This window comes from Falco punctatus, assembly GCF_963210335.1.
Source record: "Falco punctatus genome assembly, chromosome: 1".
Taxonomy (NCBI): domain Eukaryota; kingdom Metazoa; phylum Chordata; class Aves; order Falconiformes; family Falconidae; genus Falco; species Falco punctatus.
In genome coordinates, this window is record NC_137580.1 from 79,050,141 (window position 1) to 79,077,491 (window position 27,351).

At 42.0% G+C, this 27,351-nt stretch overlaps 1 protein-coding gene across 5 annotated transcripts in view; it reads left to right on the plus strand.

Moving 5' to 3' along the window:
• Positions 1 to 4,693: 4,693 nt before the first annotated feature.
• Positions 4,694 to 27,351, plus strand: part of GRIA2 (glutamate ionotropic receptor AMPA type subunit 2) — a 97,450-nt gene continuing 74,792 nt past the window's right edge. For 4 of the 5 annotated variants that reach the window (XR_013927749.1, XM_080385190.1, XM_080385192.1 and 1 more), the window contains exons 1-2: positions 6,292 to 7,131; positions 7,499 to 7,639. Coding sequence is in view for 4 of the 5 variants with exons in the window: in XM_080385190.1 (XP_080241316.1) it covers positions 7,044 to 7,131; positions 7,499 to 7,639 (229 nt within the window). In the remaining variant the exon portion in view is untranslated. Of the gene's footprint in view, positions 7,132 to 7,498; positions 7,640 to 27,351 lie in introns of all 5 variants that reach the window. The other variant, XM_080385191.1, reaches the window with a different exon arrangement.

The window sequence follows — 27,351 nt, forward strand, 5'->3', positions numbered from 1 at the left end:
CAGAAAAGCAGTCTGTTACCATCGTATATCTTGCTGTGTTAGCAGCCACCCGAATTGCCTGTGCTGTACTGGGCAGCCTGGAGGTGGGCAGCCCAGCGCCCAGGGACAGAGGTGGCACGGTGCCCTAGCCCCCTCCCCTGGGTTGGCACCTGAGCCGTTGGCCTCCAGGCCAAAAGCAGGGCTAACGCCAGCATGGCCACTGCAGCTCTCCTGCTCCTTCCGAGGGCTCTGGGCCTCGAAGCCTTGTGCAACCACAACAATGAGAGCGCACAGACGCTGTTCCAGACAAGAAGTTAAGCAGGAGAGATTCACTCCTTCACTGTGGAACATTATGAGAAGCAGTCTTACTTAGATTAAGGATTTTAACGAAAAAAGTTAGGGATTCATTAGTTCTGCTGCGGTGGAAAGCACCTTTGCAAAGCTTCTGTGAATGCTATCCCGAATCCCGTGCGAGGTCACGGGATTAATAACGAATTACAGTGTTGACGAGCAGGGCAGTACTGCTGTCAGGACTTCCATTCTCTACAGAAGTTCACTGTTCATGAGCTAATTTTACCTTGTCAGGTTACAAAAAGAAGTCAAGTCTCTGAAGTTTTTTGACCTATTCAAGATTCGCAACAGGTTCAAACTCGGAAAAGATCAGCTGATCTCTCCCGGTTCCTAAGGCAGGTGAGGTAAGCATATATTTTATGGCTAGTTTTTTATGAATGAAACATTAAATTGAGAACGTGCCTGCTCTGTGCTGAGGATGATCATTACACGGTCCGTTTCCCACAGGCTGGTATTTGCCCAGTATCCTTGTTCAAAATCCTACCACTGCACGCTCGCGGTGGGGACAGAAACAACCTCCTACAATATCCACAGTCAAGCACAGCCATAAGGAGTGTTTGAGCAGGCATATACACAGGTTTTATGATCACAGGCACATACCGGCCTTGGGTTTCAACCTGTCTGTAACCTGTGGATCCGGAGCTGCTCCTTGGTGTCATCACTTGGGATTCTGAAGATGCGAGATCCCTGCGTGGTGCTGCGATTGCTGAGGGAGAAAACACCTAGCTTTCAGGAAATTGCTTCTGTTGTACAGAAAAAAGGTCCAAGTCACAAGTGAGTAGAAATCAGAAAATGAGTAACAACAAAAGTGTATCCTAGATATGTCAACAGAGAGCAGATGACAACATTCTTGTCAGCTTGTATTTGCCTTTTAACACTTTCACGTGTTGTTTAGGAATGCAGGGAACTGAGGTGGAGAGGCGATTTGACAAGTACTGGTGCTTTGACAAGTACCATACCTTGGCAGAATACAGTCCACCAGTATATGAAATCTGATGTCTTCATCATCTCCAAAGGGCTTTTCGTTATGAATAAGTAATACATTTCTCACAGGTGACAGAAAAGATTGCAAGGCGAAAGAGGAATTTCAATGATTAAGAACTGACCTGAAAAATGGGCGTAGGGTTAGTATTTCAAACACAGACGCTGGCATGGAAAGAGGAATAAGAACATGATGGGAATAAAAAACAACGCTGGAGTCAAGGCTGGCATTGCTTGTGGAACAGATGGGAGAGGTGGCAGATGAAAAGATAGAGGATCAAGGCTGCTGTTGCAGTCTAAAGCAAAAATCTCGACACATTCGAATTAGCTGTGCTCTGCAGGGGGAATGGGGATGGTAAAATCAAAATAACAGGAGAGAAAATAAGATTCTGATGGTGATACTTCGGAAAACCAGATGGAAATCAGGCAAGGAAGGAGACAGCAAGGAAGAAGAGAGGTAGTAGTTAGGCAGGAAAAACTTGGGACAAGGATAAGAAATGTATTCCTTGGGACTGAGGCAAAGCAATGGAAGTTTTTTGTACTGCTGGAAAGAAAGAGAACATGTTGTCAGACAAGAATCATGGATTTACATGCATAGTCTAATTTGAAAGTGTTCCTTTCATCTTTTTCCTGGAGCCTTAATAATGTAATTTGCTATAATCTCAGTAGAAAGATACTGAACTAATCTATAGCAGATTTTCCACACACACAGACAGTTCAGCATATAACTACATGATTTTATCAGCAAAATAAATATAAGTTCTCTTGCAAATAGCAAGAATGCAAGTAGCTTAGATAAATAAAGTAAATCCCAGTTCGCTATAAATTTCTCGCGATGGTTAGCTAAACTAGTTACACACTTCACTGTCACAGCTACTCTGCAACAAAGGGAACTTAAAGTTGTATGATTATCGCCAATTATTTCCCATTAGTTATACCACAGGGTAGTGATGTTGCTTTTTTCACCATCAGAATCACATAAAAGAAGGTGGCATAAGCTATTCCTTAGCATGTGTCATCCCTGGGTATATGTGCTGTTAAAGGGAACAGTACGTGTCTGCTAATCAGAAGAGGAAGCAGAGCGAGCATGAGAGATCACAGTGTACTTTTTATTTTTAAAAAGACTCTTGAAATCCAGAATGAACATATGGGACTAAACAATTTAAGAAAGATATGGAACTTGAAACTTCCATTTGTATTTTTTCTTTATTTACATTTATTGGTGTTGTCAAAATTTCTGCAGATTTCAAAAATCCAAAGACAACAATCTTTTTTGAAGGAAAGAATTTATTGATAGGACATAGAATGACAGGATTCATACACTGGTACAGCATTTTTGCATCCTACAAAATCTGCATATTTTAAGCTCTTTTTTGAATGAAAAAAAATAATGAAAATAATTCTGAATATACAAAAGCCAAATATTGATGGCATCTAAGGCCAGAAGGGACCACTATAACAATTCCGTCTGAGCTTTTGCCAAGGGCCTTCTTAGAATTTAACTTTTTAACAAGGACTTTTAGAAAAGAATCTGATTTTAACTGAGCATTCTCCGGGGTTGAGGAATTCATCCCAATGCTCAGCACGTGATTGCCATGGCCAATGACGCATTACTAAACCAGCAAAACAAGAAATAAACTCCATTTGTAATCTGAAGATGATTAATAACAGCATTCAAATACAGAGTTTTTTATTGCATCCATCTCCTCAAATGCTTTATGTTATCAGCGCTACTTTCTTGAAGCATGTACTCCATGCCATCAAGTCATTCCAAACTACCTTTTTGGTAAGTATATGCAGTGGTTTCCAGTCCTTCAGTCATTTCCAAGTTTCTTCCCACGTCTCCTGTGCATCTGCTAAAGACATACAAACATTTAGTTGAACTACAGTCACTGCCTCAACCAGCATTGTGCCAAGATGAATTGCTAAGGAAATGTATTCCTGATCACATTTATTTCTGATTAGCACATACATTATCCTTTTTTAGTTTCCTCACCAACTTCTACCTTATGTTCAGAATATCGTCCATTAGAACCTATTAAATAAAATACAGCTATGATTGAATCCTGCATTCTTTGCAATAAGTAGCAAATCTCTCCTGTACTTCTATGGGATCAGGATTAAGCACTTAGCCTTTTTAGGGGGTTGACATCTTATTATTTGATATCTGGCCTTCTGTCATCTGTCACTGCTTTTACTGTTATTGCACTGCTACACTCCTATCAACAAGTGATTGATGCTTATTATTAACGGTCCCCCTGTTGATGCTTTGTTTGGATTCTGAACTAATGCATTTTTATCTGAGTTTTTATTATGGATTTAGAAGAATGCATATAGGAATGTAATCTTCTGTTTTAAAGATTACAATCCTTACTTACCTCTTTCTAGATTCTTTTCCTTTCCTTATGCAAAAGTATTGAATGTGATTCCCAGTAATGTAGCCTGATTTTTTTATGCACAGTTTAATGAGTATGTCTATTCTTAGTACACGGTCATAAATTACTATCACCTATAAATTTTTTTCCTCCTTTGCCTGCTTGCATCTTTTCCATTAGCATAGGACTGTTATAAAACATAGAGAGTTGAAGAAGGCCTTATTTTATTATCAGCATTTTCCTTGTTATTAAATTCTGATTAAACTGTTTTCTTGCTGATTGACTACCCGATGCTGTCTTTTTGTAGTTACTCATCTCAATTGAAACATTTTGTTTTTCTCTGGCACACCAACAGTAGAATATGGCCATATCATTTGACATTTCTTCAACGTGTGCTGACATGGTGATATAAATCTGGAAGATTACATGCACATGCATACATACACACGTTGTACACGATGTGTACATATACATACTCACAATTCTGTAATGGAAAAATATGCATTAGAAAATCAACAGCTGAGGTGGTATTAGTTGTGATTGACACAGCAGTTAACTCAGCACAAATAGTCTGTACAAAACCCCCAGCTGTAATTGGTTATTAACTTTTTACTCAGATCACTTTTATTTTACCTACCTGCTATGCTATGTTCTATAGGTCTTTAACTTGAAAGGTGTGGCAAGGACACCATCACGACAGAAACTGGGTTCAGGACCGTCTATAAACTGTTTGATTTGGGTAAGGTTGCTAAGGTTGCTCGTTGTGTAGTGCCCACTACCTTGGGATCCAAATTTAGTTTAGCATTTACTAATGGTTTAGTATAAAATATAAAATATCATTTTCCTATCTAAGCAGATAAAATGTGCATCACCATGAATTATTCTTGCTGTATCTGGGAAAGGTCTTGATGTGCATGTGGAATAGCACTGCTCTCTAAGACACAGCCCCATGCCCCCAAATGAAACCAAATACATACACACACACGAGAGCTTAGAGATCATAAGTCCTCCCCAGAACTGTGAAGACAAATTAGTTCAAAAAGTGGGATTCATCTAGATTTCACTTTTATATTTTCCATCATCTTAATCACACACACAGAGCTTAGACATCTAAATCCTTCCCAGAACTGTGAAGACAATTAGTCCAAAAAGTGGAATTCATCTAGATTTCATATTTATATTTTCCATCATCTTAATCCTTTTTATATTTTAGCTTGTTATGCAGCTGTCATGTAGATTGGCAAACAGGATTTTTTCATTTATTATAAAATATTAAAGTATAATCTGGAAACTGAGATCTTTGCTGCATTTTAACCTTGTTTTATATACAGAAGGGGATTCTTTAGACCTGGGTGTAATGTATGTTTCTGATTGAGCCGTACTCTTGTTAAAGGTTGACAATATTGCATTGAAGTATTTATTAGAAGTAAATAATGGTACGTCTCATTATCAAGGGCACAGTGAGGGGTAGCTGAACGCAAGCTTTCCTCTGATATCTTAATCTATCGATTGCCACAATGACACCGTTTGCCTCTTTCATGGAATTCAGCAGTAGGTCTTACCATGGAGCACAAAACCTGACTACCAGGAGGGACCAGGCTGGGGGGAGGAGAGCAAGGACGGGCTGTAGTAACTCTGCCATTCCACCCAAATGACACCATAGGGTCTATAAGCTCATGATGCTGAAGCTCACTCTCTTTTAGAGGCTCATCTCTTTTGTGGTGAGGGAGAGAGAAAATGAAACAAATACAGGCAGAAACTAGTACAGAATTTCCTGGTGAAATGACTGAAATGAAACTAAACTTGTCATGAAATAGTGATGGTAAAGGGCTTCAAAAACTAAACTTGTCATGAAAAAACAGTGATGGGTAAAGGGCCTCAAAGTGCCTACTTCTATGTGTTCAGGATTTGTACTTTTATTGACATCTGGGCATCTGAAGCTTCAAGGTCCTTCTTTGTATCTGGAAGGAGAAACAAGAGAATGTAATAATTAAAAAGGAAATGCAATGCAAGATCAGTATCCTTTCCTACATGGATATTCCTCATCTTTAGTAAAAAAAAATAAAAAATTAAAAAAACCCATATGCCAGCAAATGATCATTTAATAGCATATTCATTGTCACAGTCACAGCATCGCTGCACTGCCTGTTCTTCTGTAAGATATGTGCGTGTGTCTGTGTGTATCCATGTGTGTGTGTGTGTGTGTGGTGCATAGCAACAGACTTTGTGCCAAACTGAAAAATGTTAAATTTAGCTTGCAGTAATAATACGTCTAGCTAATATAGCTGGAACCCATCTTGGGAAAAAAAATCTCTGTTGTACATGAAAATGAATTATCTGAACAGCTTTAAACCTTCACGTATATTAACTTTTCTGGTTTGGGTAGAGCAGTAAAAAATAAGCTTTTCGGATGTACCTGGAAGGTGGCTACATCCGAATATCAGCTGGGTAATGACTAGCGAAAAAAATAAAGAAAAAAGCTCTCAACAAATCGAAGGGTTCTGGGCTTTGGTGGGGTTTTGATTTTGCATTTCAGTTTTCCAGCTGAGCTAAGACCCCGGCTGTCGGAGAGGGGAATCGCCATGTGGTTGATTCCTGTCTCCGAACCTGCCCGGGGAAGGCAGCGCGGAGCCGGGGCTGCCCGCGGGCAGCGCCCCCCGCCGGGGCGGTCGGGCCGAGGTGCCGGGCTTCGGGTACGCTCCCTCGGGGGGGCAGGCGGTGGGAACACACCCCCCGCCCGGGGCCGCGGGGTCCGGACAACGGGGACCCGGCCTGGGGGGGCGGGGGGCGCCGCCGCGGGCACCGGCCCGGACCCCCGCCCCCGCCCCCGCCGCGGCGCCTCTGTCCGCGGTGCTGAAGGTTGGCGGCGGGGCCGCGCGCGGAGGGGCGGGGCGCGGCGGCCGAGGGGGCGGGAGGGGCGCGCTCCCGCCGGGCTCGCCGCTCGCGCAGGCGCGCCGCCGCCTCGCCGGGTGCGCCGCCCGCCCGTTGGGTGCGAGGGAGCGCGGGCGAGCGCGTGTGAGGGCAGGGCCGGGCGGCGGGCGCGCTCAGGCAGCGGGAGCACAGCGGCGCCGCCGCCAACGGCACGCGGCCACCCCCCCAGCCCTCCCCCCCCTTTCCCCAGCCGCTTATTTCCGGGGCCGGGACGCGGACCGGCGGCAGCGGGCACCGTGGGCAACGGCTTCTCCTGCGCCTGCCGCGGGGCTACCGCCCGCCCGTCCCTGCCGTGGCCGGCGCGCCCGGCCGCCGCTCGCCCCCCGCACGGGATCTAATTCGCTGACGAGCGCGCTCCGCGGAGGAGGACGAGGAAGAAGAAAGGGCTGTTTCCGTGGCTTTGTGGATGCTCTACTTTTCCTGGAAATGCAAAAGATTATGCATATTTCTGTCTTCCTGGCTCCTGTGTTGTGGGGACTGATCTGGGGGGTCAATTCTAACAGCATCCAGATCGGTAGGTGCCGGCATGCCGGGGGACCGCGCTCTCGTCCCGACGGACCTCCCGCTCCCTCACCCCCGCCGGTGTCACTCAGGCATTCCTGCCGTGTCGCCGCACGCCGGGCCCCACCGCGGTACCCGCCCGGCGCCCGGCGGTGCCTCCCCCGGCCCCTCGCCCTCCCCGAACCGCGCCCCCGGGGCTCCGCCGCGGCGGCCGGGCACGGGACGGACCCGCAGCCGGCGCCGCTCCGGCAGGCTGCCCGAGCCGGCGGGGCGTACCGGCACCGCCGGGCCCGGCGGCGGGAGGGGACGCGGCCGCGGTGCTGCCCTGCCGGTGCCCCCGCCCGCCTGATGCGAGTGCGTGTGTGTGTGTGTCCCTGCAGGGGGGCTGTTCCCGAGGGGCGCCGATCAGGAGTACAGCGCGTTCCGGGTGGGGATGGTGCAGTTTTCCACCTCCGAGTTCAGGCTGACCCCCCACATCGACAACCTGGAGGTGGCCAACAGCTTCGCCGTCACCAACGCCTGTGAGTAACGGGCGCTGCGCACGGCGCGCGCTGCTCGCCAGCCTGCCGTGGCGGCGGGGGCGGGGCGGCTGCGCGCGGCGGGGGCGGGGGTGCGCGCGGGGGCGGGTGTGGCGCGGGCGGGGGCGCCGCCCGCGGGCAGGTGCGGGAACGCCGGGAGCGGGGCGCGGGGCTCTGCGCGCGCCTCCGCCGCCTGCGCGGGGTGTGAAATGGTTCCTGCCGCCCCCGCCCGGCGGCTCCCCGCGCCTTACGTAAGGCTGCGCGGCCGCTCGCAGCGCCCCCGGGCTCCGCCGCGGCTGCGGAGCCTTCCCGTTAGCCGGCGCGGGCAGGGCCGCGGCCCCCTCCCGCCGCCGAGTCGAGGGGGCGCGGGGCGGGCGGCTGCGGGGCCGTCTGCCGTGTCACGCCGCGCGGTGCCGCGGGCTCCGCCTCGCCGCCCCGGGAGCTCCGCTCGCCCTCCGCTCCGTCCCGCCCGCTCTGCCCTGGGGCCGCCGAGGCCGGGCCCGGCCGCACGCGTGCCGCGGGGCACATGCGCTGCTCGGGAGGCGGTGGGGCCGGTGCGGTGTCCGAGCGCGAAGGCAGCAGCCCTGGGCGCGGGGTCCCGCAGGGACGTGCGCTTCTGCGGGCCGCTCGGGGCCTGACCCCCGCAGCCGCCCGGCGGGGCCTGGCGCGGTGCAGTGCAGGGCTGCGGACCCGTCTCGGCAGTGAGGGCTGCGAGCGTGCGGCGGGGCTGTCCTGTCCGCCCCTGTCCGCCCCTGTCCGCCCCTGTCCCGGGCTGCCCGCTCCTGCTGGCCTGCGGCTCACCGGCTGCCCGGTGCCGGCTCCCCCCAGGCAGTGCCCCAGCCCGCCAAGGGACCAGATGTGAGGGACGCTGAGTTTTGAAACTGGCTGCCAGAGAGAGCAATTTACTCCCAGTAGGCGGTATTTTTTCTTTTTTTATTATTTTTTTATCTTTTCCTTCCCCGATTTAGCTCCGCCGTGGTAGGTGTGATGGTGCTGAAGAGGGGCATCTCGGCAAAGGTGCTGGGATAGGTGGGGCAAGAGCTCGACCCAAGGAGCTTTCAGTGGCATGTATGAGGATAGGAAGGTATAGCATACATAGCTGAAGTCAAGAAAGGTCAGAGCACGTAATCGGCCACAGTATGCTTTGCTGATCTTTGCGAGCTGCTTGGAGGAGTTCTTGCTCTCTTAGGCAATGAGGGTTTGCAGCAACCAGAACTGCATGTGGTTAGTATTTGCAGTATATGTTGCTGGGACTGTTGGTAAAGTAAGGGGCTGTGTAGCAGTCTAGATGGCATTCCACAAAGATGTGGTGGGTCTTTCTGTTTTTCTCAGTTCTGTGAAGTCAATGAAATCCTGAAAATAATTTATGTAAAATGCCAGATATTTTTTTTTTCCTATTATTACTGGAGCCAGGTATAGCCACTTGATCTTTGCAAAAGTAAAGGATAGATACCTTTCTCGAACTGCATCAGGTTGTTTATCAGTTTGTGTTCATGCATAGCCTTGTTTTTGAGCTTAGCCATCTTGGAAAACTCTTACAATACTGAGATGACATGTGTAGGCTGTAGACTGCAGTGAGGGACTTCGAGACTTCCAGCGGAAGGGAGATGCTATCCACATTTTGGGCTTCCCTTTGTCTGAACGTTGTCTAAGGCTTCAATTTTCAAGTAGTTTGAAGAGCACCAAATTACTTGCCTTTTCGCCACCTCAGTCACTGCTGCTGGTTTAGTCCCGCTATCTTGTCAATTGGATTTAACTGACTGGTGGAGCATGTGCTCAAAATATGTATAGTGTCTCCGATTGTCTTCCAGGAAAGGTTTGGTTGAAGAACAATGAGTTCTGAAGGCTAATAGTTGCCATATAAGAAGCAGAATTTAGCAGTTGATCACAGAGCAGTGCATGCACAAATGGGTAAGGAGGATCCTTCTGGGTTTTGTCTCTGCTTCTCTTTTGAAATATTGAAAAACCTGCAGGTTGTGTTTTTTGGTTTGTTTTGGGTTTTTTTTCCAGATTAGGGCACAAAGAACCTGTGTTCAAACCCATCACTATCAACAGTTAAAACAGTGCAGGTGTGAAAGAAGGTCACAGAAATATAGGATAATACAGAACTGAAAATGCTTCAGTATTTACCCAGGTATTTCAATCCAGCAAGGCGATTTTTCTTCACTTAAGTGTAGTGGTAGTCTTGTACCGTAATAGCAGTAATGATGTTCTGCCCTAAGAATAACAAATACATTTTCTACAATTGACAATCAAAATACTTCAGCTTTTGATTTATAAACCCCAACCCAGCTCAGCCTCAGGCTGCAGAAACTGGGCAATGGTGTGGCAGAGGCGGTGCGCAGCCGTACCCCCGCATTCCCCCGGCGCTCCGCCACCCTGCTATCCTGTCTCCCTTCTGCCGCTTGTGACCCAAAGGGGAACTGGGGCCTGCAATTCCCTCGGCTTTAAAGGCAACCAAGCAAAAATCCCACTGTAAACCTGTTTAAAGGAATCTTCAAACTTAGTGTCAGCACTTGCTCAGAGTCTGTTAATGGAGCAGGCAGTTCTGAGACGAGTGAGTTTTATTGCTGGTACTACTTTTAAATTGGGTTCCTAATATCCAGAAAAGAGGAGATGGTGGTCATGTAGCCTTGAGGGAAGTTTGAAACGGTAAGAGTACTCAGTCATTTAAAGGTGACCAGAAGATATGTGTAGCAGAGGTGGAATGGACACTCTGAGTAGGTAGCCTTAGCTCACATCCGTAAGAAATAGTCGCTTTAGGTTGTTGGACTGTTGCGAGTCTTGTGCAGGGCTGTGTTGACAGGTCATTGGGAGTAGCCGTTGGAATCTAATTGCAGTTTGACACCTTGCGAGTGTCACTAGGAGGCTTAATGGTTTTGACTGAGAGATGGTGCAGTCTTTCTTCAGACTAATGTCACAACGAAGAGAAATGTTCACTGTTATGATGATTACTGTGACGCCATTCAAGAGAAATAGGCTAGGCTTAGCCCTTTTTGAGACTTCTGGGTGATTTGGAGGATTACAGTCTAGGTGGTAAAGGCAAATGCGAAGAAAGCAGTTCACACTAACAGAACCTCTTTGGCTTTTAGCAGCTGGAGCAAAGATACGGGTACTGCGAGTAATTCATAGGGTGGAACTGGAAGGTATCCTAACCATTGGACTTTCTTGTCCATCAGCACAGTGTAATTTGGCCTAGTCTGATTGGAGGAGTGCTGACCATGAGTGACATCAGATCTTTAAAAAATGGTTAATTCTGTCAAAACACAAAAAGAGGAAACTGGTGAAGATGAAATCCTTTCCTCTTAAATTCCCCAAGCCAAACAGGGACAGTTGTGTTATGTACACACACATTTTTGCACTGAAAGGCTGTTTGAGTCACCTAAAGAGACATTTCCTATGGAGTACTATAAAACTTTCCTAACTGTAACAAGTTTTTCGTGTAGTAGTTTTAGCACAGAGGTAATATATGCACAATCTTCGACGTTTAATCCTGCTGGCTCAAGAGTCAGTGTTGAGCTTTTCTATTTTAAATAAAGTCTTACAGCTCTGCAGGGATCACTGCACCATGACATTATGACAAGGGGATGCTGATTCATGCATAAACCTTAGATCCTTTCATTATATCTTCAACCAGCAGCTTTGAAAACCTGTGAATTTCTAGCATGTTGCAATTTGGGAGTCATGGCAAAGATTTTCCCAGCCATTTTGGAATAGAATGCTGTAGATTGCATGCTTAAAGAAATACCAATCAGTCTACTGTTGGCAGAATGATTAAAGAAAAGGCAAAACCCCCCATATATTGTAGTGGTAAAAATGGGAGAAATTTAGATGTGTTTATTTGAATTAAAATTACCGTGGACCAAGCTTGAATATATTTCACAATAAATTATTAGAGCTGATTTTAAAGGAGGTATTTATTAAATACTTATGTTTGAGTTCATCTATATTACTGCTTCTTCTCATTTCCTTTTCACTATAAAACATTTTCCAGACCCAGCGAGCAGATATGAAATAAGTTCTGAGCCTCCTTGTAATTAAAATGGACAAGATCAGATGGGCTTCTATAGTAAAGTGATGCAATAAAACCAGGACGTAGCCTATAATAGGAGCTCTTGTGCTTTTGCTGCTCTCAGAACATTTCTCCCCTCAAAATCAAGCTCTGTAGCAAACTTTAAACATTTTCCTACTCCTGAGAGTTACTTTTAAAGAAACCTGGGGTATTTATTATGTGACAGTTCTGTCCCTGCTGTGCATCTTGCTCCTGGCTCACAGAGAATTTTCACACAGCTGTGATCCAGAATGTGGGCAGGTACAAATACGACAGTTTTCACTCTGCTACTTGGCTGTTTGGGTTTTTGTTATGTGATTATTGCATTAATTTTGTCCATATAGCTGAAATAAAAATTTACCATGCAGTTTTGAATATAGTATGAAAATATATTTACTCTTACAAACCTTAAAGTGAGTTATATTTAATAGCAGTTTGTCAGTTGTGTATCAATCAAGCCTTAAATATACCAATCAAGCTTTTAATCAACCAATATTATCAATCTCTTAAATATATAACACTTTTGTTTATATTTAATATTTGAAAATGTAGTAACTTTTTTCTATTTATGCAACTGAAAGCGTTAATTTACACCAACTTTGATAGGACGAGTGACTGCATGTAGCTGGGGATGTACTTAACTCCTTGTATACGTTAGACTTACTGTACTATCCAGTGTGTGTCACACACCCTAAACCAAGGGCCACAGCATAAAATGATACTGTTACTGCCAGTTTCATTAGTTCTTTTATCAGGCTTCTCATGATTGAAATATTTTTGAGAATTAGCATGTTTAACAGATAAATCTTTTTGAACAGTTGATAATTACTAGGAAACTATATGGTAACTGGGAACGTGTTATTCCTTTGCAAATGCATTAAACAGGTAAAGACAATTCTATTACCATTATGTAGAAAATTAAGATAATCAGCATAATTAATTTATCAGGCATCTTCTGTGAAAACATGATTGAATTGTAAAAAAAATATTTGCCTAAGGAAAATACAATTTTAAATTACTAATTCTCTAATATGTGGTGGTAGGACTAATTCTTAGGAAACTAAAAAGAGGAAATAACCCACAATAAACATAATGTGTGTATGTGTGTATACTCGCATGTATATATAAATGTACTTATATACTTGTATAGCGAACAGTAGTTTATTTTGAATGTCACATAAATAAAACCAGGACATTGTTTAAACCCTACAATCCATTTTCTGAACTCAGAGCTCTTACTAGTAAGCGAATTTATCACTTTTAAGTCGGTGTTCTCACCCCTGTGAATTTGGTGTGTGAATTCCTTAATTTTTATATTGAAGGTTCATGCCTAAATTCTGGAACCAATGTCATTACAACTGAAGGCAAGGAATGTCAGGTCAGACTGAAAATAACACTGAAAAGATACCTGAACAGGTGAAAAATGTAAGTTTATGTATCAAATTCTCTCTCTACGTGTTTGTGAATGGGCTTCCCATGTGACAATTAACTGGAAATTTAATTTCTGAAATGAACAAGATTTTTCTGTTATTTTGAAACTGATCATTGTATGTAGGAGAACATGAATACAGTGGCATCTGCTTTTGGAAGGGATTAATTCTTATTGCCATGTAGACTTCTAAAAAGATGTAGGGCAAAAGTATGCATATTTTTATACAAAATATGTAGGTTTCTGGAGCATCATTATTATTTTTAATAAGTTCATTAAAAAAAAATCTGCATTGACTACAAGTACATATTAGATGTAACCTTGTTAAAACTGAAAAAGGACTCTGATTTAAAGGAATAAGACCTTCCAATAATGAATTCTGTATGAAAAAAAAAAATGAATAAAAGCATCAGACAAACATAGTGAATGCATATTGTAAAGCAGATAAACAGTAAAGAGTAAAAGCAGGTTTTAAATAACCACATGTTGAACAAATTCTTAGTGGACCTTCTAAAATCATTAACTGTGCTTAAAATACTGTTACTGTATTTATTTGCATGCAGTTACAGAGTGGTATGGGTGTTTTTTTAAATGCTATTTACTTTTCTTCATCTGTATCTAGGCCCAGCATAGAACATTTTTGACTTTTTAATGCAGCACTGCTTTACCCCCTTGTTTAACAATTATTCCATAACAGTTGGGTTTTTTTTTTTTTCTTTTTCATTGTTTTAATAAAGATTGTCAAATAGAGCAGTTTATGGGGAGATTACCTTTTTCTCCCTAAAATGCCCATTTGGAAAATTAATACAGATTTAGCATGTCTGTCCGGAGTCTAATTTAAAGTGCAGATACTAAATGCATTTATCTATGGCAAGTAATTTTATGAGATTTTAAAAAAGAAAAAAAAAAAAGATATTCCCTATGATTCTGCAGCAAGGTGTGCTTCATCTCCAGCTGCTACAATCACTCACAACCTGCTCTCAAACATGACTCAGAGAAATTAATAGGGTATTTTGAGGGTTGAAATGTTACATGCACTTTAACTAAAGATGGTGGAATCAAGCACAAGAAATGTTTTGTTTTAACTCTAATCTACTATTTTATTTGATTTTAGAGGAAGGATATTCAGATCTGTATTCAGGAACTTAAATCGGTGTGTGATTGCTTTGCATGGCTGGAGTACTGGGTCTGTAACTGAATTAACAACCACCTCAGCTAGTCCCTGAATGATTTACTGGGCTTTATTGCACATGGAAATAGTATCTTCATTACTTAACTACAGAAGGTAAACATGTCTGCATTTCACTGTTAAAAAGACAGAATACTTTGCCATTTGTGTTTTAAAATGGACATTTTTTTCCAAGTGATTTTTACAATGAACAAGAGCAGGACAAAATTCTATGAAGTGTTCGTATTGGCTCTGACTCATCAATGCATACTGCTACAACTGGTAGAAGAGTTTCAAAGCCCAATAAGGGACAGTGGCTAATTATATGGAATATTCAAAATAGGTATATGAACACGTGCTTGCTATGCAATCCCACCTATTTGGTTTAATCTCAATTTGAGGTAGTTGATATTGCATTGATTTGAAACTGCAGTTTTTCAGGCTGCTGTGGTTAAGGCTGTCATACCACTGTAATTTATTCTCATATAAATCTGTTTAAAAACATAGACTTGGGGTAGAAGAGATGCTTCTGCTTATTGCTTACTGCAAATGGTGTGAAATGATTTACTTTCATGCACTGAAAATTAGAAACAACAGATTCTTTCTAAGCACATGGTGTGATAGATAACATAGAGAGCAATCTGCTAGGTAATGTGGAGATTCTCTCATCATCTATCCGGAGAAGACTGCTTTCAGAGCTCCTGTCAGCAACGGGGCTAGAGAGCTCAACACTGCTTTGCAGCCTGGAGAAGGGAATTGTTTTATATTCTTTGGGTTTCTGACTTTTATCAATGTATTTGGTAGTGGTAGGGCTCTGGTCTATATCCATAAATGAAAAGGCTAATGTGGTTTACCATCCCGTGTAATGGGGATCTAAAATATTTGAATGTGTTGCATTCCCTTGTATATGTGTAAATGTCTGCAAATGTATGCTAATGAAATAGACTGTACAGCTCTGAGCAAGTCAGAGTAATTTGTTCAATAATCTTATAAATCTTTGAAACTGAGGACGTTGAGGGTTAGCTTGCTCAAAGTGTTCCTCCCTGATACTAGTTATGAGTTGGTTTTGACAAAATGTCTTCCAAGCGAAAATTCTGATTGTTTTTTTTCTCTTCTTTGTTTTTCCTTCATATGATTGTATAAAAATCCACAACACTTGAATAATAGTCTCAGCGGGGAGTCTTTGTACAAATGTGGGTTCCTGCAAACAGCAGAACTTTCCTGCCTGATTGTACCTTGTGCAGACGTCCTCCTACAAGCAAGTTTATTCCAGGTGTATCATTTGAAAAACAGGGTGAATAATTTGCATGGCTAGTGCATACCAAGCTCATATTTACATAAGCTAAAGCAATGTTACTTATAGCAGAAGCAGGACTGATCCAAACTGGAATTACAGTGAGTGGTTAGGAGAATCATTCAGGATTTAACCCAGTTATTTCATCTCTGGTCCCTGTCCAGCAGAGGACCTGAATTTAACCATTTGTATTTCATTTCCCAGTTGAATGCCCATAGTGCTGGGCCATTTTTGTTTTGACGTCAGTCTCTGTCACTCTTCTTAATTTTTTCCTGCCTTTATGAACTTTTGGTGAAAAAAATCTTTGTAATTGTACTTTTGTCCTGATGTAGGGAGAGGGAAAAGTAACTTTTAGGTTGTGGGAGCAGGAAGACAATTTCTTGCCCTTTGTCATTATTATGATAAAGCATAGAGGAAAAAAAGAAAAGGACAATGTTAGGAAAATGCGGTTATATTAATTTTAGTAACTGTCCATTCAACAAATATTAATTGGCCAGATTTACACACAGCTTTTGAATTACATTTGAAGCCATTTTAAATGAATATAATTTTATTATATTTAAAGACTAGATGGATTGGAGGGATCAGGAAGTAAGTGAGAATATGAGTCATTATACATTATAAACTGTAGTATAAGTGTGGTTTTAACTTCACTCACAGCCTTACATCTACCCCATGTTAAGGTGCTTTCATTTGGTGAGAGTGGATCATGCTGAAATTCTGAAAAGTCATGACTGAGAAGTCATTCAGTCCTTTTACTGACTAATCGGATTAGTTCATGTATTCAGCAACCTGATCCCGTAGTCTGGGACTCCAGAGTAATAAGGCCAGGATATTTTTGCTCAGTGAAATAAATGGTCAAGCCTTCCACTGATGGTAGTAGGAACCCAGAAAGATCCAAAATTCCTATTTCTTTTTCAGTATGAGTGTGGAAGACCAATTTATTTTTTTTTAATATATGGAAAGAGGCAGGGATTAAGCAATTCCTAAAAATTTTTGTTTATTATACCTACAGAATATTTTTTCCAAACTTTACTGTTTTGCTTGTTGTTTTTTTTTTTGTTGTTGTTTGTGGGTTTTTTTGTCAAGTATTGCATACATTTCTTAAGTGCTTTGTCAGGATTCAGTGTGGAAACCTTAGAAAAATAATTAGACCACTTCAATTCAGAATAAATATGTGAACAGAACAGTTAGCTAAAAAAGGAAAGGTTTGGTCTGTGCTTCTGTAGGTGAAGAAGAAAAACATAATGCTTGCTTCCCTCCTTTGTTTGCATCTGATCATGGATGTTACTGGGTAAAGTCTTTGCATAAATTTTAAATGTTCATGTTTTCTTAACTCCTTTTTCAGTTGTAGGAATGTGCATTTTGGCTTGACTTTATAGAACTCGGTAGTGTACTTACGCTGTAGAAGTAAGCAAGCATCTGTGAGCTGCAATACTGAATCTTTAGCAAGTGGAGCACTGAATGTTCCTGTGAGCTTCTCTCTTCTATTTTGACATGATAAAAAAAAATATATATTCTTCAATGTCTCCATTTGTGAAGGCACTTTAAATTAACTTGCAATTAATATACCTGAAGACCCAGTTTGTGATACTTATTCTGTCCTGTCTGACCTCAAGGTGTAGCTCCAGAAAATGCAAGTGTCCTGTAAGTCCTGCAGCACATCTGGCAGCCTGTGTGGATGCCTCAGATACTTACTTCAGTGTCTAAAATAGCACTTGGCACGTGTACTTAGTAACCTGGATAATTTCCCGAGTTTCATGAGAAGAGAGTGTATCTGTAAACACCCACATTTTTGGGAACTGTGACGTTTCTGTAGGCTGATAAGTACTTTTGCAATTAGTTGGTGTTTGTAGTGGAAAGCATGGGTCGTATTAAGTCATGACTTAATTATTCCAAATAAATACATACTTTCAAGGATAGTATATGCCTATTCCAACATGCTGAAGAGCCTCCAGTATTGCTACATTTAACTTTGTTGTTCTTTGCAAAGAGTAGTTCACTTCAGGGTTTTTGTTTTCCTGTATGGAACTGTTTCTGGCTGTGCTTTGGTCCCATGAATACAGTAGTTTGGTCAGTACTGTTTATCCTGGTATTATTTTCCATTTTCTGGTACGTAGAACCATGATTTCCTGTGCCTGTGTTCCAGGCTTTGTCTTGCACTCCAGGAACAGGCAATGTTAATTTTTTGCAGTATTTTTGTTACACGACATCTTGTATGTTGCAGCATGTAGAAGCGATTTTCCAAACTAAATATCAGCTGCCTAAAACAAGATGTATTAGGAGAACAGTCACTTGGTGCGTTCCTGTTTTTATATGTATTGTGATGTATTTCAATAATGTAGATTTAATTCTTATGTTTCTTTTCTCTTTCCTTCTTTTTATTCCCCCACTTGTTCTGTCCTCACAGTGCTTAAAACAGTTCTCCAAAACAAGTGTTGCTGCTGCTGGGTTGTTAAAAAGACTGAAAATAATGATGCTAATTATTTAATTCTGACATGTTGGTGGGTCTGTAGCAAGAAAATTGTGCCTTTAAAATTGTCTTATTTACTATCCTTTGAAACTTCCTGGGGAAGCTAGCAATGCTTGCAGGAACATGGATAACCTAGTCATATCGCTGCAGATTGCTTACCAGCTGTGGGCTTGATTTTGTGCTCAGCAATTTAACCAGATTTGCTTTTGGTCTGATCCTCGCCCTGCCCCCCCTTAAGAAAAAGTCTGCTTTTACTGTAGGCTTCCTTTTCCCCTTTTCACCTCTGCCAGCCAGTTAATTATACCTAAAGTATCTGTTTCAGGAAGCCTAGTCCATCTCATTAGAATTGTCTTCTGCTTTCCAGGTTCAAGGGTGTTAAAAACTCCTTGCTCAGTGACTGATTTTATTTAGGATACATATCCGCTGCGTGATAGTGACATTAGTGGTAGATATAAAGTGTTATGCTTTTGTTTGCTTATTTGTTTGGTTTTCTGAATGCTTTCTGTACTAAACCCCAAGACTTCTCATCTTATTCCGAAGCACCTTCCTAAATGTGTAGGATAGACCAAAGGAGAGATTGTGGAACTTGACAAGCCGGGAAGAGGTATAGCTTCATATATAGTTCTCATGCTGTAGGAGAGTTCTGAGGGGAAAAAACCCTGCACATAATTCCAGACTTACAAGCCAGGGGTAGTTGTGCACATTGCAATTTAGGTTGCTTCCTGGCATTTATGACAGTTCCTCGTTCTGTAACCCGTGGTGGCTTTATACTTGCTCTGAGTCCTTCCTAGCTGTCATGACATCTCCAATTCTTTTCCATGAAGTAGACCAATGCAGGCCAGTCCCCAAAGTGATTTAGAAACTATGGTGCCTAACACTGTTACGTGTATGAACTGGGAGCTTGAAAGCATCCAGGAGTGGAACAGGGCTGGAGGCAGCAGTGTTACCCAGGCTGAGAGGTGCGTTATGGATAGATACCCAACAATGAAACTGGCAACAGTTAGCACCTAGTGAAAAAGTCATTAAGTCAATCTAAATGACAGAAAGATGCTATTTAGAAGCTTCTAACTGAAACTGCCATACCGCAACTGTTCCTCTCCCTTCTTGGGTGACTGACTACAGCTCCAAGGCAAAGGAATGGCTAGAAGCTACTTCTCAGCTATAAGGGGTTTAAATGCGCCGGTTGTATGGTGCTCTGGATGCTGTACTGATCTTTCAATTTTTGGTTGGAATAGCCCAGTGGTGTAGAAAGAAGTGAGAGAGTCTGGGAGCTCAGAGGACGGTAAAAAAGAAGAGCTGACTTTTTGTCTTCTCTTCATGGAACACAGTTGCGGCCAGGGTGAGAAGGGTATTTTTTTACACGTGAGAAGAGAAGCAGTTACACAATCAGCTCTCCTTTCCTCTGGATATACGAACCTCAAGGTTTCTCAATCTAAGTTCTTCATCTCTATTTGTACTACTGGACTTGTTTTTTTTGAACCTGATATTGTAATAGAAAATAAGTCTTTTGGCATACTTTAGGAGGGACTGCAGTGTGTTTTTTGTCTGAGTTTGTTATTATGCTGCAGTTAGAGTTTGTATTCTATGTTGTATGTTTTAGGTGGTTAAAGTTAACCCTCTTTGTATTTCAAGCTGCACAGGCCACGAGTAACATGGTACTTGCTCTTCCCATGGGTTTAGTTGCTTCATTGTTTGTAGATTAACTTCAGGGTAGGGAGTTTAATCTGTAGAGTTTTTTGTATGTTTAGTTCTGGCTTGAGGATAGAGATTTCTTCATGTTTAGCTGCTACGGCAGCTACGTTCATGGATGCTTAGGCTAATGGGCACTAGATGGAAAGATTAGGATGCTGTTGACAGGATGTTTTCTATGAAGGATGCTCAACTTTCTCTATGCTTTCCATCATTTGTCAGACAATCTGTTTCATCCAAAGTATTTGCTGAAGGAGCTGGTTGGAAAACGAGAAGAGGAATTATTTTTAGGAATTATTTTTTCCTTTTGGTCATCAGATAAAACAAGATTAGCTTGGTTTTTTCTGTGTAATCTTCATGCAGGGAATGATAATTCATATCATGGTCCATTTCTATGAAGGGGAAAGTTAGCAGATAGCAATAAAGCACTCATGGTTTTCTTTCTCCCCCTTTTTTTCTGGGTTACTGAGCACAAAGAATAGCAGTTCCATTTAGGGTAAAGTGCATAAGAAAAAGACATTCCTGTCAGCCTTTAGAGGCACCTATATGCCATATACTATCCTGATTTTTCATTTCCTGTGTAGAAACCGGAAGCAAAATTTCAAGGAAACAACATGCTTAAAAGCAAATAAAACAGCCTTGTCAAGAGCTGGATTATTCATGCATAGCATGAATTGTGAACAGTTTAAACCTGGAAGTCAGAATAGTAGCATGAATAACTCTAGTGATATGCTGTTGAATAGCAAACGAGGGCATCAAGTGAAAAATGAACAGAACAGCCTTCTTCTGGTGTGCCTGTACCTTTTTACAGGCTAAGAAATAACAGTGTTCACAAAATCTTATGCAGCCCTCAGGAATAGGTTTACTAGATTTTCCTTCAGAATCTCTATTCAGCTGATGTAACTCACTCTGACAGCTACAACAGGGCTGAATCCTGAAAGGTCCAGGGTGCTTAGCATGCCAGCAACAGTTATCTAGAATTGCAAAAGCTCAGCAGGGCTGTAATTCACAGGGTTTGTGCTAGCCTTTCCCATGCATTTGACTACAGTTTATCCCATTTTAGCTTGCCCACGTAATTATAAAAAAACAAAATATATGTAAAACGTTTGGAGCTTTAAATTAAGACTAAATATTACAGAGAGTTCACAAGTGACTGAATTAAATGGTGAGTTTTCTATTAATAAATTATCATGGCTGATGACAGGTAGAGACTGTAATTCTAATCCTGTGATGATAATGACTTAGTACCAGTGCACACTACCATTCTTTCTTTTTTGAGTGTCTGGATGTCCTTCCCACGCAGAAGGGTGTTTTTAAGGGCACAGTCAGTGCTCTGTCACCCGCCCCAAAATGTCAGCAAGAACTCTCGCCCAGACCAGAGGCGGTCCCCAGGGCTTCTGGGTCTGCTGTCCACAGATAGTCACAGTTGAGCAGAACATGCAGTCCTTCTTAAATCATACCGCTTGCTTAGATACCAGTACTACCATCTCTTAATGAGTAATTTGGAATACACCAACTGATTGGCCTAAATAAATTATAGTTAGTAAAAAAATACAGGAATTCTGGCAGTTTTCAAGATGGAAATTCCTTTCAACCACTACTTGTTCTTCAATGCAAATATTCTCCTAGAGATTATTTGAAATGACTTAATAAAGAGAAATCTTGTTGAACAGAATTAGGTTAGAGTGAAGGTCTACATATGCACCTCTGTCTTTAAAATTATTCTTCCATAGATTCATTATCTTTGGATCTTTAACCATACATCTCCCCTCATATTGAATGTCACTGAATTTTTCCTTTTTTAAGAAACGGTTAATTTTAATCCCATCCAGTTGTAATGCATTGGAAGCCATAGTCACATTTTTTAAAAGGAATAATTTCAACTAAATCGTCAGCATTGTGGTTGAGTTTTCTGGTAAAATGGCAGGTAGCAGTTACCAATTCCTCTAAAAATGTAAGACCTCAATGGTATTTCTTTCAATATTTTAAATTTTTTTCACAAATTTTTTGACAAGTGAAACAAACCAAAATGTCACACTTCAGAAAATATGCCTGTGTACCATCTTGTGGTGATGATAACCTACCACTTTTTAAGATTTAGGCAACACCTAGAGCACAGAATGGTTATTTGTTTACCCTTTGTGCATAGTCTAGCAAACGTACATAAGAAGGATCCTTTTAAATGTTTTTTTCAATGACAATTGAAGCTCATGCTGTAGCCATTTATTATTATTTAAATCACTAATTTTGTGGTCTGAAACTTGGAAGATATGCTCATTTAGCAGAAGCTTAACCTGCTGTCTTTTTGTAACTGAAAGACTGTAAACTGGATTGTCACACTGAAGAGAGCTCTTCCCCTCCCCAGCGTGACCTTAGACTTGCTTCTAGGAGGCAGAAGGTGCAAGTGGTTGAGTCTTAAAAGGGACACGTGCCAGTTTAAAAAGAAATAAATGGGTAAATATGCATGTATAGTGTGAAGGGATGGAGAAGATTTGTTATAGCTCTTAACCTGGTATGTTTGAAGTCCTTCAAACCCGAAGTTATTTTTAATAGTGTAAGAATAAGACAAGCAATCAAACTTGAAAATACTTGTGAAGTAATATTTTTAGTGGCATATAATAGACTGTGTACTCTAAAAGAATATGTGATGGTGATTAAACAATTCATGGTGACTGGATGTGGTATAAAGTTTTCATGAGTAATCATTTAGGATTATCTGATTAGCATGAGTGACTTCACCTTTAAATAAACTTTCTAACTGTTTATTTTGCAACTTGCAAGTAGTCTTCTCTGACTGCTGGCAATGCCTTATAATGTGCTATCATCTAGTGGGCTTATATCCCACGTTACTCTGGCTGTACCAGCACTACAGGTTTTGATCTGTGCCAGTTGGCCCCAGCCAGTGACCAGGTGTGGTGTAGAGAAAGTTCAGGCCAGCAACTGTTTGCGTTGGCCACCTTGTTTTTAAGGGAAGAGTGTTTGGCTGTTTGAATGCAGGTTGCCCAGGCAATGGCAGTGGGGTTGGAGAATGTGCAGGGGCTCATCTTGTTTGCCGTGTCACTGTTGTATTCACTGGTTTGGGACATCAGGGATCCACCTGGCATGTGGTAGGTGACTTCTGATCCTCCTTCCTGCTTTATTTCCAGCTCCTGTGATTTTATCATATCCCTCTTCTAGAATAGATGATCTGTCAGAAGTACATCGTAGGCAGGAGGGAATGGGGGCATGTGGCAGGAGTGCGTCACTTTGGAACTCTTCTTTGCATAGCAGAACCAGAGCAAGCCTTGTCAGTGGGACACAATTAAGGACACGCTTGAGTTCACAGCAGCGTTCCAGATTTCCTGCCATCCACTCTAGCAATTATAAATACAGAGGGGTGGCAGAAGTGTCTCTTTTAACATTCTCCTGGTATGACTTAGCCTTTACTCTGGAATATTTGATAACAGGAATCGATATGCCTCCTACATGCATGTTTTCAGTAATGAAGAAGATTGCTCTTCTGGTGCAAAAGAAGATACTTGGGAAGCACAAAGCAAATTTAATTGACTTGCCTTTATATTTAGCTTAATGGAAGGAAATCTCCAGAGCAAACTATAACATTTCTTTCCTAGTAATACTATAAAATACTAAAATATTTTTTTCTGGTTTGCAATATTCTGTGGTTTCATGTTGCAGTAATTCTCAGTTTTGCTAGTTCCTAAATAAATTCACTAAAATGAACAGTGAACAGAAAAAAAGTTGCTCTGCTATCAAGAAACACCACATACTTTTTGGACAAAAGGTTCTGAATATACTATGATGTATCCTTCAGGGAGACTGGGTGCAGTTTTCCCTATGTTTTTCTGGAATCCTTATTAATATTAACTTCTAGCAGTGCATTACAGTGGCATTACAAACCTCAGAGGCTATTTCAGATGCTCATGCTGCCAAGTTCAATCCATGTGTAAGTTACAGACATGATACTTCTTCCATGATAAAAAATACTGCTATTTTTAAGAGCACTTCTCTGTTGTTTGTTTTGCTGTGTTTTACCTCATGTAACATTAACAGAAGTGAAATGTTTGATATAAGAAATTGATTGTTTTACTGGGTCTAATTTAGTCCTGAGTGTGAACAGCAGTGTTTGCATTATTCTGGGATTCTGTTTTAACTGTCACAGTGGTGTGTAATTCTAGTCTGAGATTTGATATTTCCCCTCAAGAAGAAACATAAATTGAACTGAAGAGTGGCTTTTTGATACCAAGCTGCAGTTTGAGGGCTGTCTAGTATCAGCCAGTCCACTTATACTAATGTTTGGTACGTTTCAAGGCCTTGCAATTCTCAGGAGACAGACCCTTTTCCCAAACTGTAGGCTAGTGTTCCACTTTAAAAACGAACCGATTTTTGAAGTGGACTTGCCTTCAAGCCTCAGCAATTCTGTGGGGAGTCGTGGGGTTTACTGGGGGCTGGGGTTTTTTTGTTCGTTCTTTTGTTACTGTTTTTGTGAATTTTTTTCCTTCAAAAATATTTACTTAAAAACTTAGTTTACCTTATGCTCAAGTTGAACCAAATATTCATGCTCTGGAATAAAATGGATGGTCTGAATATTAACCCTTAAGGAAGAATAGTGGAACACTTCTCTCGGTTAATTTGCAGCCGACCCTGAAACAGTCAGTTACAAAGGTGAAGATCCTGCTTTTGAATGCACACTATTATCAATCAGATATAAATCATATGTATATCATCTCATATAAATCACAAAATCATACCATTATAAGTCAGTGTACATATGACTTGCAATCTAATTGATTGTGAATTAGTGCTTTTCCTGAAGTCCTGGTATTGATTTCAGATTATTTCCATATCCTTAAGGGTATTATACGCTAGTGATGAGGGGAGTGTTCAAGGCGGTGGGAGGCAGTTAAGAGTACTTGAGATATTACATATAGACTGGTCTGCATCTGTCAATAGTTTTGAGAGATTGAGCTACATAGTCTTTTTGCATCAGACTGCTATAATATACAAGGCTATTCTGAGACTACTTTTAGTGTTCTAAAAACCTGTAAGTACTTCTGTATTTATAAGCAGGCATTAAGAGTGATTGTTACACCTTTGGTAACTGTGCAAACTGTTTCATGGTAGAACCCTTCAGCAACTGTAAATGAGAACTGGTTTGTACGGCAAAGCATCGTCTGCATTTATTTGCGTGACATTCATGTCTGGATGTCCCTGCAGGTGTTGCAGGTTTGTTACATTAGACATTGCACAGTTGCATAGTAAGTGCCAATCCTTGGCTCAAAAATCTCATAACTGAAGTATATAAGGGAAACGGAAGAACTTTCTTCCTTTTTTCCCATGCAGTGCAAATGAGGGGTGGAGGGAGATGAAGTTATTTACTCAAGGTGATAATGAATGTCTACAGCACAGGTGGAAATGAGTCCAGATTTCCTAAGGGCTGGTGTCAAAGCAAGAATTCTGTTTGACAGAAAAAAAATCAAATCATTGTTTTGACATTAGTTTTCTTTCCATTAGTGACGTAAAACAATCCATCAGAAATTTCTGATGGGTAAGGAGGAAAGACAGAGAAAGCTGAAAAGGGGGAGAAAAGACATAGGAAGAGAAAACAGGTAGGAGAGAGGTGTCAGGGAGAGAGAAATATGCCAGAGCATTTGTATGAAAGGGGGGAGATCAGTCACTTTCTCCTCTGCATAATTCAGGTACTTGAACTGACATGTTGTTTTAAATAAGTGCCAATTAGAGAACAATTGCCATTTTCCCTGTCTTTTTAATTCGTGACCCAAAACTCTATTTTGTATCTTACAAATTCTCTTTCAGGGTGAGAGGAAAGAAGGAAATGGGGAAAAGATTGATTTCAACAAAAAGTTTCAGTTGACAGATAATAAGTGTCTTACCAAAATGTTTCTGATCATCTCCATTCTTAAATCCCACACCAGGATCTTAGGTCATGTTATTTCTGTTAATTACTACATTACACTGCTTTCAGTCAAGAATCATTATAATCCGGAAGGTGCATAGGTGCAGAATAACAGAAAAACTTTTTTCTTTGGAGAAGAGTCACACTAAGATGTGCAAAAATTGAACAGCTTGGTTTTTTCCTAGCATATATGTTTTAAAGCAATATAAATGTCAATTTTTTTTTCTTTTAAAAATATTTCTAAATTCAATTTAATACAGTTTCCAGGTGGTGACATAAAAAGGGCTTTGCATTGATTACTAGTAACCACCATGAACTCACAAAACTAATCAAGACAAAAATAAAATCAAGAGTATTGCTGAAATCTTAAATATAGACCTTTCTTGGCCATGGAATACAGGTCTTCCAAGGTATGAGTTACAATGTAAGATCTATGACGTATAATCTGTGAAATTATTAATCTTTTACTTCCTAGCTGAAATGCAAGACTTTATTTTGCAGTTGCTAAATTTCAGATTGATTTTTGTCAGTTTTACTCCATTGTTGTCAGCAAATATCTCTAACAGCAAAGAACAAGTGAATGAAATATGTCATTATAAATATGATTCTTAGAGGTTTGTGTGGAATCTTGTTTCGTACCAGGCAAAGCTTCTTCTCTTTCACAAGTGGTCCTTTTTTGGTACCATTGTGCACGGTGAGAGGACTTTTTGTTGAAGGCTTCCTGCCAGGTTTTGCATTATCTAGGTATCCTGGGCTCTCATGACTGCTCATTATTCTGGGTGAAAATACAGGATTGAGACCTTTAGTTTCATGCAATATTTTAAGGAAAGCAACACTGAATGAGAAAGGCAGGTGTGAAATCCTGCTCATCTCTGCTCTGGAGGTATTATTTCTGTTTTTTTGTACTAGCTGTAAATATAAAATATTTCAGTACAGAGATGGTGATCTCCACCAGGGTGGTGAAATACCTTCTAACAAACAATACATGTCAATATGGAGATGACTATAATTTAATAATCTAACAAATTCCTAAATTTCAGAACGATAAGACCTGTTGGTTTGCCTACAAATGAGTCATAGAATGGTTTGGTTTGAAAGAGACCTTGTATTGGGTTTTCCTGGCAAGGTTTTGGTAGCAGGAGGGCTACAGGGATTCTGTGAGAAGCTGCCAGAAGCTTCCCCCATGTGCGATGGAGCCAATGCCAGGGGGCTCCGAGACAGACCCACCGCTGGCCAAGACCGAGCCCATCAAAGATGGTGGTAGCACCTCTGCGATACCATGTTTGAGAAGAGGGAGTTGTTGTTTCTGCACAGCAGCAGCAGGAGAGGAGTGAGAATATGTGAGCGGAGCAGCCCTGCAGCCCCCCAGGCCGGCACAGGGGGAGGGGCAGGGGGTGCTCCAGGGCCGGAGCAGAGGCTCCCCTGCAGCCCCAGGGGAAGCCCATGGGGAGGCCGGCTGTGCCCTCAGCCCGTGGGGGTTAACGCTGGAGCAGATCCCACCCGCAGCCCGTGGGGACCCCACGCTGGAGCAGGTGGATGCCCAAAGGAGGCCGTGACCCGTGGGCAGCCCACGCTGGAGCAGCCCCTGGCAGGACCTGTGGCCCCATGGAGAGAGGAGCCCGGGCTGGGGCGGGTTTGCTGGCAGGACCTGTGACCCCATGGGGGAACCCATGCTGGAGCCGGCTGTTCCCGAAGGG